The 21,614-nt window shown below is 39.2% G+C and overlaps 1 protein-coding gene across 5 annotated transcripts; it reads right to left on the bottom strand.

Annotated features, from left to right (window-relative positions):
• Positions 1 to 3,344: 3,344 nt before the first annotated feature.
• Positions 3,345 to 9,611, bottom strand: LOC144656978 (contactin-associated protein 1-like). Of its 5 annotated transcripts, none has more exons than XM_078517247.1 (4): positions 9,562 to 9,611; positions 5,797 to 5,891; positions 4,974 to 5,162; positions 3,345 to 4,271 (listed from the first exon to the last, which is right to left on the bottom strand). In XM_078517247.1, the coding sequence occupies exons 2-4, from the start codon at positions 5,876 to 5,878 to the stop codon at positions 3,664 to 3,666; spliced, it is 879 nt and encodes a 292-aa protein (XP_078373373.1). In that variant the 5' UTR covers positions 5,879 to 5,891; positions 9,562 to 9,611; the 3' UTR covers positions 3,345 to 3,663. The 5 variants fall into 5 exon arrangements, with proteins under 5 accessions (XP_078373373.1, XP_078373371.1, XP_078373369.1 ...); XM_078517245.1 differs by lacking the exon at positions 9,562 to 9,611 and adding an exon at positions 7,495 to 7,566; XM_078517243.1 differs by lacking the exon at positions 9,562 to 9,611 and adding an exon at positions 7,485 to 7,555.
• Between the last annotated feature and the right edge of the window lie 12,003 nt (positions 9,612 to 21,614).

The raw sequence follows: 21,614 nt of genomic DNA, 5'->3' as shown, positions 1-21,614 counted from the left end.
TGGAATGGATCAGATCAATTTAAGGTCGATTTCAGGAAGAAGACTGCGTGCGTGTGTCTGTTGTTGTTTTGCAGAAGACGGCTAAGAAATTTACATAATGCACAACGCACGGACAAGCTATTGTTCTGTTCATAAAAAAAAATGTTTGGCCACTTTCGCATATTTTTGTTTGGTGACTTTTGTATATTGGAAGGGCTTCTCGCTGAAAGCGCATCTTTTCAGGATAGGTTGCATGTTTTCGAGCAAACAATGTTTTCCTCGTCGAATGGCGGTGATATTAATAAAGACGTTAAAGGCCACATGCACACCGGTCAACGCTATTCAAAAGGCGTAATTAGCATTTTTTGCGACTCAGCACGTGCACACGTGTGTTATAATTTTTGTTCAATTCTTTTTCTTCAGCAAAACAACAACGCGTAATGTTCAAATTCTGCGTCATTAGTTATTATATTGAATCGTGCACTGTCTGCCATATTCAGTTTTTCAGCTGGAACGGAGATTTTAATGAATTCGAAAACAGTAGTTCTAGCGATATTTGTAAGTCAACTATAAATTGAGTTTTCAATCGACCTTGTCCTTGGTGACGCCGTCGTTTGTTGTTTTAAATCTCCGTTCAGTATCGACGCTTAAAGGAAGTCCATTTTTTATTCATGGTATCTTTTAGGTGTTTTTACAAAATTAAGCTGATACTTCTGAACATTTGACCATGGAAAACAAAAAAAAAAAAAATGTTTTTCCAGGGTTTCCGGTTTGGTTTACTTCCGGGGAAGATTTTCAGACTTCCGTGTTGATTTCTATTGTTCTGCGAGGGCCAATAGAGGAAGAGAAATACATTTCAGTTTCCCAGAGTGTCTACCGGCGACCCTACTGCTGACCAACCGCTGACGGACCGCGGAGCCGGGAGACACTCTGGGCTCGAGATTGCCTTGGATGGCCCTCCTCATTCTCGTCCCCATAGCCCTTTTTGTTTCTCTTAGCCGGCAGGGCCTAGGCACTTTGTTTTCTCGTGCCTAGGCCCTGCCGGCTAAGAGAAACAAAAAGGGCTATGGGGACGAGAATGATGCGCGACCGAAAAACCAAGATGGCGGACGCAAACAAATCTCAAGCCATATTCTTAGTTACCAATCCCCCTCGGTTCGAATCATCACATCGCCCATCGCCCGTTGTAACGCCAACCAGCTACGCCAACCCCCAATCCAATTTATCGCTTCATAACATAAGGCTCGAGACTAACGTCCTCGCCTAAAAATTGGACAAGGCATTACTGTGCATGTATATAATGTTATATTCCGAATGATTACTGCTTCATTTCTTTTCAGTTAACACTTACGTGGTATGCAAATTATATACAAGGAATAGGCCGAATACCACTAAAAGTTCTATAAGCAACAATGTAAATTTTTTCATCAGAAAATAATTATAAGAACCTTTTAAGAACCTTAATAGCCAAAATTTGTGTTAACTACCATTTATGTAAGAACCTGTTTCGGCTAGCCTGGAAAAATTAGGGTCTTACTCGCGGGTTTTTACTGTATAACATTTACCAGTAGATAATGGTTCTCCATGTTCTATAAAGAATAAAGGCGGCTAAAATCTATCGCACGTATACAGCGGCTTGATTCTAATGCCTAATAATGTCGGTTGATAAAGATCTCACAAATAAAAGTTCAACTGATGATTTACGGCTGGAGAAAGACTGTTGCCATAAGGCTGAAGTAGAAAGCTTTATGCTGAAAGCTCTGGGAAGCGATCAGCCTGTATTGTTTCAGTCATAGCCAATACTCGTAAGCAACCTTTTCTCTTGTTACGACCACCTTTTCGAATTCCCGAGGTGGCTGCTGTTCAAACCACAGGCTTACCATCCGCTGTTTGTGTGGTTACAGCTTGGCAATAAAATTATTCAAATTTCTTCACTCATTTCTTCACATTAGATGTGAATGTATTATTCCATGCAACTTTAAAACCAAAGAATCTAAAACCGCATCTATATTTCCTCGATTCGCTGCCATCCGAGCTTCCGGTCCTCAAAAGAAACAGCTTTCCAATTTTAGGCTGGTGAAAAACTAAATTCAATTAATGTCAAATGAGATCGTAAATTCGCCGTTTTACTTTGATCTGTACCACACGCCGGGTTAATTTATGCAACTGTAAATTGTAAGTTTTGGACTGTAATCCTTTAGAGTTTCTACTAAAACAACTAGATTACTCGCCCTCGTTTTCTATAAGCGATAGAAAACTCGGAATCGTAGTCTAATTGTTAACTAGAGAGGTTTTAATCAATATTTACATCATAAAAATCTTAATTCAAAATCTTATTTCTAGTCAAGTTCAGATAAAAAATCATCTTTTGACATGTTTTTCCGTTTCGGGAACAAATACAGTACGCTATAGACATTTCTGATCCTTGCAGTATGCAGGACGCGCGCCATATATGAACCAAGTTAATGGCCTTGTTCATCATTTGTCTGTAGCTCAGTGGATAGAACGTCCGCACGGTGCTTGGTAAAGCTTCTTGGTTTGGTAAAATTGATGTATTGATATTCCAAATCCTTTAGGAAAAACGGTGGAAGATACCACCGTTCTGCTTTTATTCAGTTGTCAGTTCAACTTGACAGAGGAACTCCCCATCCCACCCCACCCCTTTACCTACAGATAGAGTGACCAGAAACTCTAGTAACCGAAAAACGTAAAGCCTGACAAACCTTGTCAAAGTAAGCTGATTCTATTAGGGAACAATTCGTTTCATTTCAGAACAGTTTAATAATTTCTAATATTTCCTTAACTCTTATGACCTATATGCTTGATTCTCTATCAATATTACGAGGAGAAGTAAGTTGTTGGTCACTTTAAGAAAACATCTCTCTCCCTTTCTTTGCTAAAAGGAACTGACTCAGTGACACAATTCTTCCAACTGTGCTTCCACCAATGCTTTCAATGCTTTTATTAATGAATGGGTCAGGCGAATAAGAAGGGAAACTTTTATCACGCATTTCACATAATGTAGTGCAGTGACCTGCCAAGCAAGGAAAATATAGGACTAATTTCTTTCTTCTTCTTTTTTCATAAAAAAGGAACTACTCAAATACAAAGCAGTAATTCCCGTGCAATGTCTTCCAGATATTCTTTAAGGCTGTCGTGGACGTGGTGGTATTTTACACTGCGACGCACAACGGAATCCCCCCAAAAATGCAGCATGCTTAAAGAGTTGTAGTCTCCTTCGCACTTGTTATTTGGGATGTCGTTGCATGACATCGCAAATAACGGCTGCGAAGGCGACTAAAAGAGTTGTAGCTTACAAGTCTATAAAGCCATTTATAGAAAATTAAATTAGACATTCAACAATATGAACTATGCGTCTCTCGTTTTATTCCTCTATTTGTTCCTGTTTACAGTTGTTTACGAAGCTGTCATTTTTCCTATTTGTCACTAAAGGGTACAGAGTTCCCTAGTTTATCACTATGGCGAAGAAGTGAAAAGTCTTTAACAAACCCTTCTGTCTTGGTTTCACTGGCTAACTTTATTTTAATCCGTACATTCCCACATAAAAAGCCCTTATGATTATAACAAATACTGAACTTGGCTAAACACTTTTGCAAACTGAAATCCTAATCCTTATGATGTTTAATTATGCTTGTTGAGAGACCTACATCAAGATGATAGAGTTTATTCTAAGCCATAGCACTTCAGTTTTCCCAGTGTGTGGTAGCCTTGCTCGCCGCTATGGCCTGTATCGCCAAACCTCAGCTGTGTAACTGGCAGATGTGTCTTGTCAGTGATGAGGCCGCTGTCTTCACGCCATACATAGTCATTCTTATCACAGTTACAACCATCACGGGGGTCTGCACATGAGTTGGTCATCCCGCATGCGCACTTACCACTGTCAGGTTTTGCTCCGCCCCAGTAGGTCATCCTGTTAGAATCACGTGACATCCACCAGGCATATCCCCGGTCTCCCAACAGATATGAGTGATGACACTCGTATTTGATAAACTGCTCACAGTGGGGGGAGACACTGATAAGACTCGCCAACTGCGACAGACTCGCTCCAGTGTAATGAATGTCACGTGAGTAACTACCCGGAGCTTCATATCCCTGCACGTGCGTTCTGCTTTCACTGTCGTGACTGATGACAGTCACGCCAACTCCATTCTTGCCACTCATGTCACAATAAACTGTAAAAGGTTCCAGACCCCCTTCGCCGTCTGGGTCGATGATGTAACTGCCGTTTGTTGCTGAAGGATCAAGAGTTTTCAAGTGGCTGCAAGTCTTTGCTAAAGGAAATGAAAAAATAGTTTTGATCAACACCATCTACTGTTCCTTTTAAGTGTTGAATTCACTTAACGTTACGCTTTCCCGAAAAGTAAAGATTTGTTTTCATCGGGTGTGGAGGCTAGAATAAAAAAAACACTCTGCAGTGCACAAGTGTGTGGACGTGCGAACTCGGTCCTAGCCCCCAGGGAATTTTTTAAAAAAATATTGGAAAATTAGTAGATTGCCTGCGGCTTGGGGTTCTTGTTGTCTATTCTAGAAAAGGGTTCCCAAATGAAACTTGGCTTATATAGACTCAAAGTTTCGGCTTCCCAGCAGTACATACCCACCCACTATTCTACAGTCCACCCATCTCCCGATTGATTTTGATCACGTACAACGATGTAGCAGTCACATGCTTGAAGCAACTGTATGTAGAGCTACGTATATCTCTGCCATACAGTCGCAGCAAAAGGAGAGTTTTGAGTTTTACTTTTTTATATTTTAAATAATCGACAACAAATTTCTGTCTCTAATTACGCAGAGTGTTTCGCAAAGTGTTTCATAGTGTTGAGGCTGCCACCTAGAAGGATCAGTTTCTCGGTAGGTTTTTTGTAAGTTAAATTATTGGAGATTTTGACGGAGTGTATGGAACCAGACGGTCGCGTAGAGTTCCTTCAAACTAACTGGCATGTCACGATCAATTTCACCTTCAATTAACTTACCTTTGCAACTTGCATCCTCTGCTACTAGATCAGCGAGCTGTTGCTCGATCAAGTTGTCTATGCTGTCTAGTACACGTTCCTTTAGCTCAAGAAACACACTCATCACCTTGTCGCATGATACACAACTAGGCCCCCCTACATCATTCAATGCTGCGTGTTCTGAGTTTACCAACGTACTCTTGGGAAAATCTGAGAAGAAAAACCAGGGTAATATTATTTTGATCACTCGCAAAAAAACTCTTATCATATTCACGCTATTTAGGCTTTTTATGCATTTTCAATACTTTTGTTATACTTCTAAAAAACAAAATTATAGAGTGAAAAATTTATTATTTGTCTGCTCGTTCCATTAGATATCAATTTGTCCTTACGGTCTTACCAAACATGTTTAGTCACGGTCTGCAAGAAAGAATGTACCCACGCAATTAAGTGACGGCCAGAAGTATTGGCTTGGCCAATCTTAGATTTCATTTAATATGTATGCTAATTTATTTTTCTTGTTGGGAGCGCTGCCGGGCTGCATAGCCTAGCCCAGTCTTACTCCTCAGTGTATAGCCATGTATACCTATCCAAGCCGCTTTACATTCATTTTGTAAAGGTGTAATATATCTGTACGTACATTTTTACACATCATTAACTCGCCAAAATACTGCAAGACTCATAAAGGTACGCACTAAAATATCCAATAAATCAACTTGACTAAACCATCTGCAACGAATTTTCAGCCCCTATGTACTCTGTCATGGAGTTCTTTGTTCCCGAGGTCATTCGAGTATTGTATTTCTAGCCTTGCTATTTTATACAAAATTGTTGTAGCGCTTACCTCCGTGCTTTTGGGACAATTTTGACTCCGTTGTAATGGCAGACATCGAGAGGAAGAAAAACACAGTTGTTTTGGTAGCCATCTTTAATTTAAGTCTATGAAGGAAAATAGAAAAGTAGCGACTGGTTAATTAATAATTCTCAAATTGGACTGTGAGCTTGTACAAGACCACTTTCGGACCCTGTAAACGTTGTAGTCCTTATTTCTCCACCTTGTGCATTGGACAATATTGGTTCAGTAATGCTATGTACTAAAATAGCACCACTCAACAAAGGAATGATGATAACATTTTGTTGCGATTAGTGGGTTTTGAGCGGCGAGTTCGTCAACTTTTGAATCGTTTCGTTCTGGCCACGCTCAAAATGAGCCCGTTTGCAGCCTTGAGTGCTCGAAAAGTATATTTTTAAGTATTTCCGAAAACTAAAGTCGTTGCATTTACTTATAACATAAGATAGTTTGCTGAGCAAACTTTGAGGGAAAACTGTTTCCCGACCGGAAATGGGATGGTCCGCTTTTACAGAGACTGTCACTTAAGTTTTCTTGTTTACTGGATAAATATTTTATCAATGCTCTTGCTTCAGCCCTAAACGATGATCCGCGGACAAGCACCGACGCAAACTTCACTTTCTCCTTTTGAAAACATAACTATCAACTGTAACAATTGTAACCTGTAACTATCAACACTTGAGCCAACGCAGTTTGCCCGGATACCTGTGACAAAACTTTCTGTGTTATCCACATACGTGTTAAAAACGAATAAACATCTATAATTGGAAAATCATCAAAAACCGGCCAAAGGGTAGGTAACATTTCTGATTCTTTTTTACCAAAGCTTTATCTACCTTACACAAGCTACAAGCTACACAAGCTATTAGTGACTTGGTATTTTATACTTGGTTTTGAAGAATGCGTCGATAAATTAAAGATAAATTAGTTTCGTTCTCTCCCTTGTGGTTGGCATTGGCTTATACTTCGAGAGGTGCTACATCAGGCAGACTTTATATCGGCTTATAAACATGACAAAAGACGGACGTAACTTACTGCAATGTACCTTTCGTGTTCACTTTCTTCTTTGATGCGACAAATAAGACCTCCGTTACTAGTTGGTTCTCTGTAGAGAATGGGATACGATCTTACACGTTCTCTCTTTTAAGGAGTTATCTCAGCTGACAGTTGACAATTGAGCTATTGAGGTACGTGCGATCACTGAGCAGAGCTTTCTAGCGCCAGAATAAAATTGCTTAAAAATAGCACATGCAAACTGACAGTTGACAATTGAGCTATTAAGACACGTGCAATCACTGAGCAGAGCTTTCTAGCGCCAAATTTATTGCCTAGGAACAGCGCATGCCTAGCTGCATTTCTCTAGGGAAGGGAGAATTTTCTACAATTTAAAAACTCATGAAAATTATCTTTTATCAGATAAACTTTAGTTCACGATGTTTTAGATAAGACGTAAGTTACAAAGAAGATAAAATTATTTATCCACCTTACACAAGCTACAAGCTACACAAGCTATTAGAGACTTGGTATTTTATACTTGGTTTTGAAGAATGCGTCGATAAATTAAAGATAAATTAGTTTCGTTCTCTCGCTTGTGGTTGGCATTGGCTTATACTTCGAGAGGTTCTACATCAGGCAGACTTTATATCAGCTTATAAACATGACAAAAGACGGACGTAACTTACTGCAATGTACCTTTCGTGTTTACTGTCTTCTTTGATGAACCTCTTCTGCGACAAGTTAGAGCTCCGTTACTAGTTGGTTCTCTGTAGAGAATGGGATACGATCTTACAAGTTCTCTCTTTTAAGGAGTTATGTCAGCTGACAGTTGACAATTGAGCTATTAAGGCACGTGCGATCACTGAGCAGAGCTTTCTAGCGGCAGAATAACATTGCTTAAAAATAGCACATGCAAACTGGCGTCTCTCTATCACTGAGCAGAGCTTTCTAGCGCCAGATTATTGCCTAGAAACAGCGCATGCCTAGCAGCATTTCTCCAGGGAATGGAGAGTTTTCTACAATTTAAAAACAGCGCATGCCTGGTGGCGTTTCTCCAGGGAAGGGGGAAGGTTCTACATTTCAATAAAAATAACATTTTAGTTCACGATGCTTTAGATTAGTCTTAAGTTAGAAAACTCAATCACTGAGCAGCGCTTTCTAGCGCAGAATATTGCATAGAACGGCGCATGCCTAGTGGCGTTTCTCTATCATTGAGCAGAACTTTCTAGCGCCGAATATTACATAGAAACAGCGCATGCCTAGCGGCGTTTCTCTATCATTGAGCAGAACTTTCTAGCGCCGAATATTACATAGAAACAGCGCATGCCTAGCGGCGTTTCTCTGGAGAAGGGAGAGTTTTCTGTATTGATATTTGCTTAACATAAAAATAGCGGAGCTGAAAAATATAAATCACTACTTATCAGCTAAATTTTAAGGAGACCTAAAACTATTCAGGAAGAGTTTATAGACTGACGACCATTTCCACATTTCTATTTTTTTAAACAAAAGACGACGAAAGCTTTTGGCGAAGTAGGTGGACCAAGCAGATTTGTATGTCGTTACCCACAGAAAATTGATATTTCAGTTCACGACAACTTATATTATAGTGAGAAAAAATAACAGTGTAAAGCAAAAATTCGTTGCAACGAAGAATAAGGACGAAATGTCTGACAGTTGATGGGTACAAAAAATATCCAAGTTTTTATGTTTTAAACAAAAGACGACAAAACGTCCCTAAGGAAAGGAGCAAACATATTTGTCTGCTGTTACCTTGGCTAGAAAATCGACATTTCTGTGAGCAGAGATGGCGCAAGGGTGAGAGCTCTTGCCTCCCACCAATGTGGCACGGGTCGGCCCGGCGTCATATGTGGGTTGTTTTATTTGTTGTTGGCTCTCGTCCTTGTTGTTGGTTTTCGTCTAGCGCCAGAATATTGCATAGAAACAGCAAATACTTAAGGGAAAATTTTCTACATTTAAAAAAAACCCTAAAAATTATTTCTTATCAGATAAATTTTAGTTCACGATGCTTTAGATGAGACTGAATTTACATGCAAAGAAGTCATACGTGACGGTATGAATTATTTTAGTGACAAAACAGAATACAGTAGAACCCCGGTAACTCGAACTTCCCCGTGATTGCTTTTTACGCTCAAATTCCCCTTCAATTTTCTCGTGCGTGTCACTACGGTCACGTAACGACATTACTTGTTGAATCGCTTGACTGTTGGCAACATTGTTCGACTTCAGAAAAAAACATTTCACTCTTATAAATCAATATCAAAGAAACCCAGAATTGGCTGTCAATGTGTAAAAGGGGTATCAAATGGTCTATGCGAGCATTTGCGAGCATGCGAGCACAGCGTTTTTCTTTGCGAACACGAGCATTGACAAAAATTAGCCTTGCGAGCAACGAGCACTTTTCAAAAACCTACCTCCACTAAAAACCGAGCATGCGAGCACTTGTAAAAAAGTGCGAGCACGAACAAACGAGCACCCACTAAAATTTTGCGAGCATTGAGAGCCAAAGCTTAATTTTGCGAGCACTACGACATTTTGAGGGACCATTCATGACCCCTTGTAAAGCGTCTTGTGTGGAGGATTTTTCTGATGTTTGGGTTGACATTCTTTTATGGCTGAAGCACAAGGGATAAATTTCAATTTCTGTAAGTATGTAAATTGAAATGCATGAACGCAAGTCATTTCTGTTACGTATTGTTGAAGATAGACAAACTACAATAATTTATCCTTACTGTTTTAAAGTACCTGTCATTCCACGAGTTTTGATGCGACCATTCCGTTATTTTAGGCCTATTCCAAACGTCGTGCTACTGCCGTGCCGAACTCAAATGAATTTGGCTTGGCAGTGACACTGACGACGACAGCACGGCAGTGGTTTTAAACGGCGAATTTTAAAATACAGTCGCGCCAAATTCAAACTGCAAAATAACTTAAAATGCATTAAAATAGTTTATAAATTTAGTTCGGCACGGCAAGGCCTGCCGTGCTAAGAAGTCGTACCGATCTTAATTCAGCCTGCCGAACTGAATGGTTTCAAACTTTGTGTTACCGCCGTGCTTAAGTCGAAATTAATTCTTCGATTAAGTTCGGCACGGCATGCAGTAGCACGACGTTTGGAACTGACAGGCCTTAGGAAACAATCGAAGAAAGTACAGAAGTCAAACAAATAAAGCAAACAAAGTCCACACGTCGAATGCGTACCACCGGCTAACTTCGATTAATTTCGCCTTGGTTTGTGTTCTGAATGTAAATATTTCCAGGCCGAAAGCATCTAATTCCTTTAGAAACTTGTGTTTTAATTTAGTCCTCGAATGATGTTTACGAGCTATTTTCTTTTCAAAGCTCGGTGCCAACAAACAGCTGCTGTAACGTGTTATTGAACTAATTCAGCTCAAAGTGAGTCGAACGCGAAAATTGCGTTCACGGTTGAGCCTCTCAAAAAATCTGTTTTTAATTTCCACAAGTAATATTTTAAGATGGATTTAAAGAAAGGTTCAGCTTTAATGTGGTGGTGTTTTTTTGCTTGAAAACAATATACCAGATCACATTTGGCAAAGTCGAACTTTGACAATATTTGACGTATCGTCAAGACGCTTGAGGTAGGCCTCTTGTAGAAGATTAAAACTCTTTTAAAACGAAACATATGGAAAAAACTTTAGTGCAGACAAAACCTTAAGAGATACCTAAAAACAATGTAAAGGATATGTTAAGGCGCTGTTTGTTTTGTCTACACGAGCGTTTTGAATATGCCTCAAATTTCATCCATCATGGCCGCCGTCGTGGGCCAATTTTCAACTATATCGAAGTTTAAAAAAGTAAAAGGAATCGGAACCTTTTAATGCCTTTTTTGAAAATAGTTCACTAAAAGGGTTCTTTGGGTAAAATACAAGAAATTCGAAATTTCGCGACTGTCTGATGATTCTCGATATTCTATAACAATCACTCTTAAACACTAAAATTAACACTACATCAATTTGATTTTAATCAGTGCAACGATCAGATCACGCGACGGTAGCTAGCAAGCTCTGCTCAATTGTCGCACGTTCCTTAATAGCTCATTTGACGACTGTCAACCGTCAGTAATTTCGCGCTTAATCCTCGTTGCTACTAATTTTCAATTTCTAATATTCTGTTCTCTCACGAAAGTATTTCCTACCGTCACGTTTTTTCCTCTTTGTAATTAAAGTTTTATCTAAAGCATCGTGAACTAAAATTTATCTGATAAAAAATAATTTTCAGGGGTTTTTAAATGTAGAAAACTCTCCCTTCCCTGGAGAAACGCCGCTAGGCATGCGCTGTTTCTAGGCAATATTCTGGCGCTAGAAAGCTCTGCTCAGTGATGGCACTTACCTTACCTTTTAGCTCATGTGTCAACTGTCAACTATCAGCAATTTTCTGCTAATTCATCCTTGTTGTAATCTTTCTATTTCTAGCATTTCTCACTAAAATATTTCATACTGTCACGTTTTTTCTTCTTTGTAACTTAAGTTTAATCTAAGACATCGTGAACTGAAATATCAATTTCCTGTAGATAACAGCAGACAAATCTGCTTTCGTCGTCTTTTGTTTTCAATAAAAATACGAACAAAAACAAAATGAACGAACAAAAACTGAGTTTTTCAGCTCCACATTTTTTATTGTAAGTAATTATTAATGTAGGAAACTTTCCCTTCTTCAGAGAAATGCCACTAGGAATGCGCTGTTTCTAGGCAATACTGGCGCGAGGAAGCTCTGCTCAGTGTTCGCGTTTACCTTAATTTTTTTCTAATCGTCTAAAATCATATCCCATCTTCACAGAGAACCAACTAGTAAAGGAGATCTAACTTGTCGCAGAAGAGGTTCATCAAAGAAGAAAGTGAACACTAAAATTGCATTGCAGTAAGTTCCGTTTTTTATCACGTTTATAAGATATAACGGCTACCTGATGTAGCACCTCTCGGAGCATAAGCCAATGCCAAACATGAAGAAGTGGACGAAGCTATTTTCCTTTATACTTGTAGGCGCATTCTACAAAAACAAGTCTTACGATTCGTGAATCGCTTGTGTATCGCAATACCTGAAATTTTTTGAAAGCTTTAATTCTTTTTAAAAGGTAGATCAAATTTTGGTCAGAGAAAAGCAAGAAAGCCAACTCCCCTTTTGCTGTTTTTCGATGATCTTCCTATTATGAATGTTCTCTCGTCTTTCATGCGTATATGGAAACGGAGACTGCAACCAGTTCACAAGCTTAATGAATTCTGTAAGCCAGTTACATGACTCTTAAGACGAAAATAGCTGTTTAAACAATAATTTGGAACACTTTACTTTTAACATGTCGACAGAAAGCACACTCAAACACTTATCACTAATGCACGTGAACAATGGTTACATTGATAGTTTAACTAAGATCGCGTGCTGTTAGCTGTTATGTTTTATGTACATTTTTATTTTCGGTTGTATGGCTTTATATGCTCCTCATCAGTATGAGCAATTTTTCATCGCCATCTGTATAACTTTTATGAAGCCATAAAATTTTTGCCTACAGAAAGAATTATGGAAAACGCTCTGCCTCAGGAACTGCAGACGGGATTCGCTTTTGGAAAAGATGAAAACAGCAAAAAATAAATAAATAAAATAAATGAATAAATAAATAAAATAAATCGACTTTGTTTAAAGAAGGTTGCACGTAACCGTCTTGCGACTGACAAACATGTGGCCTTCGGATTCTTGATCGAATTGGAATTTGGAAGTGTTGGTTGTGGAGGGAGGAAAACCGGAGAACCCGGTTAGGACGAGAACCAACAACAAACGCATCCGACAGATAACGCCGGGTCCGGGAATTTTCTAACGAGCCCCTGAGAGGTCTTCCGTGTTACGTGGGTAAATGAATTATAGTTTACATTACATTTTAAAAAATAAAACTTTACGTGCTTGTGGAACAGAATAGCGTGTCAATACCTTAGATCATACACGGAAAATAAAATAAAATTACCGGGTTCGAAATAGACCCATTACAACAGAAAAAGTATGAATGACACCCTTTGTGTATAGATGTTCATTATGAATACTGGTGGCTGCTATTTTGCTATTTTTCGTATCTTACAACACAGTATCCATTTATTTTACCACATATAATTCAGAATATGTTTGGCCTTGCTTCAGTCTCGGCTGCCTTTTTACATGCTTGTGAAATCACTGCCGTTGCCAAAGAATTTCACGCAACCGTAAAAACACACGCAAATACACAGGCAAAATTAAATCAAATCAACGGGTTCGCAATAAACACAACACAGCAAAAAAGTATGAATGAAACCCTATCTTTATACATTTTGATCATAAAATTTGCTGGCTGCTGTTTAGTATTTTTTGGATCTTACCAAAATGTAACATTCTTTAATTGTACCACATACAAATTTATGTGTATGGCTTTACTTCAGACCTGCCCGCCTTTTAACGTGCTTGTGTACTTCATACCATTGCCAAAGGAGCGAATTTGTCATGCACAAGGATATGAAAGAGTTTACATGTATCCCTAGGCTAACAGAAGTGAGTGCGCACAGCTGCAGCTTGGAAACAATTTTTTCTTCACCAATGTATCCTACGTATACAACAACTGCTCGTTGGACTTCGAGAAAACAAGGCCGGATTTAAAAACTCATCGACTTAGTACGCCAGATGCAGGAGCACGACGCTAAAAATGATAATAACTTCACTAATGTATCAACAACTATTTGGAACACTCTCTTTTGAAATACGTGCACCGAAAGCACGTTTAAACACTCATCACCAAAGCACCAGTGAACAAAAACGAGTGCAGTTACACCGATAAAAGCACGCTGTATAAAGCGTAACAAGTGCAGCTGAAATCGCGGTTGAAGTGATCGTTATGAACAAAAACAGTTTCTGTAAGCTCTTGTTGTTTAATGTTGTATGTATTTTTAGTTTCGGTTTGTTTACACGGGACTGTCGGGATGGAGCACTTCAGCTGTTACAGAAGGGTAACAGCAAGTTTATACACTTACCTGCTCTAGCCAACAGTAACCTTCCCTTGTTCTAGGAGAATCCCGCACATTGATAGCCTTCAGATGTCCTCGAATATCTTTATTACATTCTTCAATCAAAACACAATAAACATCTGCGGGATTGGAAACACTAGGACCGCATGTACCATCCACAATTTACGAATAACTTCAGGTTCGCCATTTCTCAAAAGTTTTTTTCACCGGTGCTTTGGTGATGAGTGTTTAAACGTGCTTTCGGTGCGCGTATTTCAAAAGAGAGTGTTCCAAATAGTTGTTGATACATTAGTGAAGTTATTATCATTTTTAGCGTCGTGCTCCTGCATCTGGCGTACTAAGTCGATGAGTTTTTAAATCCGGCCTTGTTTTCTCGAAGTCCAACGAGCAGTTGTTGTATACGTAGGATACATTGGTGAAGAAAAAATGTTTCCAAGCTGTGCGCACTCACTTCTGTTAGCCTAGGGATACATGTAAACTCTTTCATATCCTTGTGCATGAAAATTTTGCTCCTTTGGCAATGGTATGAAGTACACAAGCACGTTAAAAGGCGGGCAGTTCTGAAGTAAAGCCATACACATAAATTTGTATGTGGTACAATTAAAGAGTGTTACATTTTGGTAAGATCCAAAAAATACTAAATAGCAGCCAGCAAATTTTATGATCAAAATGTATAAAGATAGGGTGTCATTCATACATTTTTGCTGTGTTGTGTGATTTAATTGATTTAATTTTGTGTGTTTGCGTGTGTTTTACGGTTGCGTGAAATTCTTTGGCAACGGTAATGATTTCATTAGCATGTAAAAAGGCAGGCGAAACTGAAGTAAGGCCATACATATTTTGAATTTTAATTTAATATGTGGTAAATTAAATGAATACTTTGTTGTAAGATACGAAAAATAGCAAAATAGCAGCCACTAGTATTCATAATGAACATCTATACACAAAGGATGTCATTCATACTTTTTCTGTTGTAATGAGTCTATTTCGAACACGTTAATTTTATTTTATTTTCCGTGTATGATCTAAGGTATTGACACGCTATCCTGTTCCACAAGCACGTAAAGTTTTATTTTTAAAATGTAATGTAAACTATAATTCATTCACCCACGTAACATGGAAGACCTCTCAGGGACTCGTTTGAAAATTCCCAGACCCGGCGTTATCTGTGGGATGAGTTTGTTGTTGGTTCTCGTCCTAGCTATCCCCAAGGATTTTTCTCCGGGTTCTCTGGTTTTCCTCTCTCCACAAAAACCAACACTTCCAAATTCCAATTCGATCGGGAATCCGAAGGCCACAAGTTTGCCAGTCGCAAGACGGTTACGTGCAACTTTCTTTAAACAAAGTCGATTTATTTTATTTATTCATTCATTTTATGCTGTTTTCATCTTTTCCAAAAGCGAATCCCGTCTGTTCCTGAGGCAGAGCGTTTTCCGAAATTTTTTCTGTACGCAAAAATTTTATGGCTACATAAAAGTTATACAGATGACGATGAAAAATTGCTCATACTGATGAGGAGCATACAAAGCCATACAACCGAAAATAAAAATGTTCATAAAACATAACAGCTAACAGCACGCGATCTTAGTTAAACTATCAATGTAACCAAAACAGTTTTTGTTCACGTGCATTAGTGATAAGTGTTTGAGTGTGCTTTCTGTCGACATGTTTAAAGTAAAGTGTTCCAAATTATTGTTTAAACAGCTACTTTCGTCCTAAGAGTCATGCAACTGGCTTACAGAATTCATTAAGCTTGTGAACTGGTTGCAGTCCCCGTTTCCACATACGCGTGAAAGACGAGAGAACATTCATAATAGGAAGATCATCGAAAAACAGCAAAAGGGAAGTTGGCTTTCTTGCTTCTCTCTGCACATGCAAACTGGCGTCTCTCTACATTGAGCAGAGCTTGCATTGAGCAGAGCCTACTCGCGCCAGAATATTGCCTAGAAACAGCGCATTCCTATTGGCATTTCTCTGAAGAAGGGAAAGTTTCCTACATTAATAATTACTTACAATAAAAATAGTGGAGCTGAAAAACTCAGTTTTTGTTCGTTCATTTTGTTTTTGTTCGTATTTTTATTGAAAACATAAGACGACGAAAGCAGATTTGTCTGCTGTTATCTACAGGAAATGGAGAAATGCTAGAAATAGAAAGGTTACAGCAAGGGTGAATTAGCACGAAATTGCTGATAGTTGACAGTTGACACATGAGCTAAAAGGTAACGTACGTGCAATCACTGAGCAGAGCTTTCTAGCGCCAGAATATTGCTTAGAAACAGCGCATGCCTAGCGGTGTTTCTCCAGGGAAGGGAGAGTTTTCTACATTTAAAAACCCCTGAAAATTATTTTTATCAGATAATTTTTAGTTCACGATGCTTTAGATAAGACTTAAATTACAAAGAAGAAAAAACGTGACGGTAGGAAATACTTTCATGAGAGAACAGAATATGACAGTCGTCAAATGAGCTTTTAAGGTACGTGCAACCATTGAGCAGAGCTTGCTAGCTACCGTCGCGTGATCTGATCGTTGCACTGATTAAAATCAAATTGATGTAGTGTTAATTTTAGTGTTTAATAGTGACTGTTAGAGAATATCGAGAATCGTCAGACAGTCGCGAAATTTCGAATTTCTTTTATTTTTCCAAAAAGGGCATTAAAAGGTTCCGATTCCTTTCACTTTTTTAAACTTCGATAAAGTTGAAAATTGGCCCACGACGGCGGCCATGATGGATGAAATTTGAGGCATATTCAAAACGCTCGTGTAGACAAAACAAACAGCGCCTTAACATATCCTTTACATTGTTTTTAGGTATCTCTTAAGGTTTTGTCTGCACTAACGTTTTTTCCATATGTTTCGTTTTAAATGGGTTTTAATCTTCTATAAGAGGCCTACCTCAAGCGTCTTGACGATACGTCAAATTTTGTCAAACTTCGACCCAAATGCGATCTGGTATATTGTTTTCAAGCAAAAAACACCACCACATTAAAGCTGAACCTTTCTTTTAATCCTTCTTAAAATATTACTTGTGGAAATTAAAAACAGATTTTTTGAGAGGCTCAACCGTGAACGCAATTTTCGCGTTCGACTCACTTTGAGCTGAATTAATTCAATAACAAGTTACAGCAGCTGTTTGTTGGCACCGAGCTTTGAAGAGAAAATAGCTCTTAAATGTCATTCGAGGACTAAAACACAAGTTTGTAAAGGAATGAGATGCTTTCGGCCTGGAAATATTTACATTCAGAACACAAACCAAGGCGAAATTAATCGAAGTTAGCCGGTGGTACGCATTCGACGTGTGAGCTTTGTTTGCTTTGTTTGTTTGACTTCTGTACTTTCTTCGATTGTTTCGTAAGGCCTGTTCCAAACGTCGTGCTACTGCCGTTCCGAACTTAATTGAAGAATTAATTTCGACTTAAGCACGGCGGTAGCACGACGTTTGAAACCATTCAGTTCGTCAGGCTGAATTAAGTTCGGCACGACTTCTTAGCGCGGCAGGCCTTGCCGTGCCGCACGACAGTAGCGCGAATCGATTTCAAACGGCGTGCTCTTGTCGTGCCGAACTAAATTTAGAAACTATTTTAATGCATTTTAAGTTATTTTGCAGCTTTTTGTTGTTTCTGATACAGTTTAAATTTAGCGACTGTATCAAATTCGCCGTTTAAAACCACTGCCGTGCTGTCGTCGTGCCACTGCCAAGCCAAATTCATTTGAGTTCGGCACGGCAGTAGCACGACGTTTGGAATAGGCCTAAAATAACGGAATGGTGGCATCAAAACTCGTGGAATGTCAGATACTTTAAAACAGTAAGGATACATTATTGTAGTTTGTCTATCTTCAACAATACGTAACAGAAATGACTTGCGTTCATGCATTTCAATTTACATACTTACAGAAGTTGACATTTATCCCTTGTGCTTCAGCCATAAATGAATGTCAACCCAAACATCAGAAAAATCCTCCACACAAGACGCTTTACACATTGTCAGCCAATTCTGGGTTTCTTTGATATTGATTTATAAGAGTGAAATGTTTTTTTCTGAAGTCGAACAATGTTGCCAACAGTCAAGCGATTCAACAAGTAATGTCGTTACGTGACCGTAGTGACACGCACGAGAAAATTGAAGGGGAATTTGAGCGTAAAACGCAATCACGGGGAAGTTCGAGTTACCGGGGTTCTACTGTATTCTGTTTTGTCACTAAAATAATTCATACCGTCACGTATGACTTCTTTGCATGTAACTTCAGTCTCATCTAAAGCATCGTGAACTAAAATTTATCTGATAAGAAATAATTTTTAGGGTTTTTTTTAAATGTAGAAAATTTTCCCTTAAAAGCCGCTAGGTATTTGCTGTTTCTAGGCAATATTCTGGCGCTAGACGAGAACCAACAACAAGGACGAGAACCAACAACAAGGACGAGAGCCAACAACAAGGACGAGAACCAACAACAAGGACGAGAGCCAACAACAAGTTAAGGACGAGAACCAACAACAAGTTAAGGACGAGAGCCAACAACAAGGACGAGAGCCAACAACAAGGACGAGAACCAACAACAAGGACGAGAACCAACAACAAGTTAAGGACGAGAACCAACAACAAGTTAAGGACGAGAACCAACAACAAGGACGAGAGCCAACAACAAGGACGAGAACCAACAACAAGGACGAGAGCCAACAACAAGTTAAGGACGAGAACCAACAACAAGTTAAGGACGAGAGCCAACAACAAGGACGAGAGCCAACAACAAGGACGAGAACCAACAACAAGGACGAGAACCAACAACAAGGACGAGAGCCAACAACAAGTTAAGGACGAGAGCCAACAACAAGGACGAGAGCCAACAACAAGGACGAGAGCCAACAACAAGGACGAGAGCCAACAACAAGGACGAGAATCAACAACAAGGACGAGAACCAACAACAAGGACGAGAACCAACAACAAGGACGAGAGCCAACAACAAGGACGAGAACCAACAACAAGGACGAGAGCCAACAACAAGGACGAGAACCAACAACAAGGACGAGAACCAACAACAAGGACGAGAACCAACAACAAGGACGAGAGCCAACAACAAGGACGAGAACCAACAACAAGGACGAGAACCAACAACAAGGACGAGAGCCAACAACAAGGACGAGAACCAACAACAAGGACGAGAGCCAACAACAAATTAAACTTAACCCACATATGACGCCGGGCCGACCCGTGCCACATTGGTGGGAGGCAAGAGCTCTCACCATTGCGCCATCCCTGCTCACAGAAATACCGATTTTCTAGCCAAGGTAACAGCAGACAAATATGTTTGGTCCTTTCCATAGGGACTTTTTGTCGTATTTTGTTTAAAAAATAAAAACGAATATTTTTTGTGCCCATCAATAGTCATTAATTAAGAAATTTGGAAATGGTTGTTGGTCTTTAAACTCTCCCTGTCAAATTTTAGATTTTGTTGAAATTTATCTGATAAGCATATTATTTTTTAATGCAGAAAACTCTACCTTCCCTTGAGAAACGCAACAAGGCGTGCGTTGTTTCTAGGCACTTTTATTCTGGCGCCAGCAAGCTCTGCTCAGTGATCGCAAGTACCCTTAGATAGCTCACTTGTGAACTGTCAACTGTCAGACATTTCGTCCTTATTCTTCGTTGCAGCGAATTTTTGCTTTATACTGTTATTTTTTCTCACCAAAATATGTCATTCCATCACATGTTTCTTCTTTGTGGCTTACATTTAATGTAAGTTATCGTGAACTGAAATATCAATTTCCTGCAGATAACAGCAGGCAAATCTGCTTGGTCCACCTAATTCGCCAGAAGCTTTCGTCGTCTTTTGTTTAAAATAATAGAAATGTGGAAATAGTTTTAGGTTTCCTTAAAATTTAGCTGATAAGTAGTAATTTATATTTTTCAGCTCCGTTATTTTTATGTTAAGCAAATATCAATGCAGAAAACTCTCCCTTCTCCAGAGAAACGCCGCTAGGCATGCGCTGTTTCCATGCAATATTCTGGCGCAAGAAAGCTCTGCTCAATGATAGAGAAACGCCACTAGGCATGCGCTGTTTCTATGCAATATTCTGGCGCAAGAAAGCTATGCTCAATGATAGAGAAACGCCACAAGGCATGCGCTGTTTCTATGCAATATTCTGCGCTAGAAAGCTCTGCTCAACGATAGAGAAACGCCACTAGGCATGCGCCGTTCTATGCAATATTCTGCGCTAGAAAGCGCTGCTCAGTGATTGAGTTTTCTAACTTAAGACTGATCTAAAGCATCGTGAACTAAAATTTTATTTCATAAGAAATAATTTGTATTTTTTTATTTAAATGTAGAAACTTCCCCCTTCCCTGGAGAAACGCCACCAGGCATGCGCTGTTTCTAGGCAATATTCTGGCGTTAGAAAGCTGTGCTCAATGTAGAGAGGCGCCAGTTTGCATGTGCTATTTTTAAGCAATTTTATTCTGGCGCTAGCAAGTTCTGCTCAGTGATCGCACGTACCTTAATAGCTCATTTGACAACTGTCAGTAATTTCGTGCTCAATCCTCGTTGCTGCTAATTTTCAATTTCTAATATTCTGTTCTCTCACGAAAGTATTTCCTACCGTCACGTTTTTTCTTCTTTGTAACTTACGTCTTATCTAAAACATCGTGAACTAATTTATCTGATAAAAGATAATTTTCATGGGTTTTAAATTTTAGAATTCTCTCCCTTTCCTGGAGAAATGCAGCTAGGCATGCGCTGTTTCTAGGCAATGTTCTGGCGTTAGAAAGCTCTGCTTAGTGATAGAGAGACGCCACTAGGCATGTGCTATTTTTAAGCAATGTTATTCTGCCGCTAGAAAGCTCTGCTCAGTGATCGCACGTGCCTTAATAGCTCAATTGTCAACTGTCAGCTGACATAACTCCTTAAAAGAGAGAACGTGTAAGATCTATCCCATTCTCTACAGAGAACCAACTAGTAACGGAGGTCTAACTTTTCGCAGAAGAGGTTCATCAAAGAAGAAAGTGAACACACGAAAGGTGCATTGCAGTAAGTTACGTCTGTCTTTTGTCATGTTTATTTAACAATTATTCCATGAGCCCGCGTTGGATACGAGGTGGTAAATAGCCAACGAGGCGCGAAGCGCCGAGTTGGCTATAACGACTCGTATCCAACAAGGGCGAATGGAATAATTGTTTTATTAAATTCTTCTCAAGTTTAAATCGACTGGACATTTCATTTTGATGTAAACGAAGTGATAGTATGAGGAGGCGCGAAAATTTCTGGCGCGGTGTTCACTTCTTGAGTTGAATGAAACATACGAGGAAAGCGAGCCAGAGAGTTTTCTTTCCAAGATTTTCCTCGAACAGTCCCCTCTTAAGTCGTCTAAATATCCTGGAAATTGTGACAACAGTTAAGATTTACGAGAAGATCCGAAGCAAAAGCTTTTCTGGAAACTACAAGTCGAACGAAGCAAGTGTTTACATTGTACTTCTTTACGGCTCCACGGCTGTCATCAAGACTGCTATGTTATTTAAAGCGAAATTCAGCTTAAAGTGGAACAGGTTTGTTGAAGTATAAAAGGACAAAACCAAGATTGAAAGGTAACAAACTTTACGGAAGTGCTGAGCCTACTCAGTTTTATGAAGTACACTGAATGAAACTGTGTCAGTCAGTTGCCGTTCTTTCGTAAATTATTTGCTGCTTTTCTACTTTATTGACTCGCTCTTGTTGTGTGTTTACAAGTATTATTAATTAAACTTTTCGCATCAATCCTTTTGTTTTGCGTAGTTAATTTTACTATGGCATTTCTGTGGTTGTGGTAGGCACCGCT

The sequence above is a fragment of the Oculina patagonica genome, chromosome 6 (assembly GCF_052425735.1).
Source record: "Oculina patagonica isolate OP01 chromosome 6, crgOcupat, whole genome shotgun sequence".
NCBI classification, from domain to species: domain Eukaryota; kingdom Metazoa; phylum Cnidaria; class Anthozoa; order Scleractinia; family Oculinidae; genus Oculina; species Oculina patagonica.
Note: the sequence above shows the minus strand (reverse complement) of the source record. Positions and strands in the feature narration are given on the sequence as shown.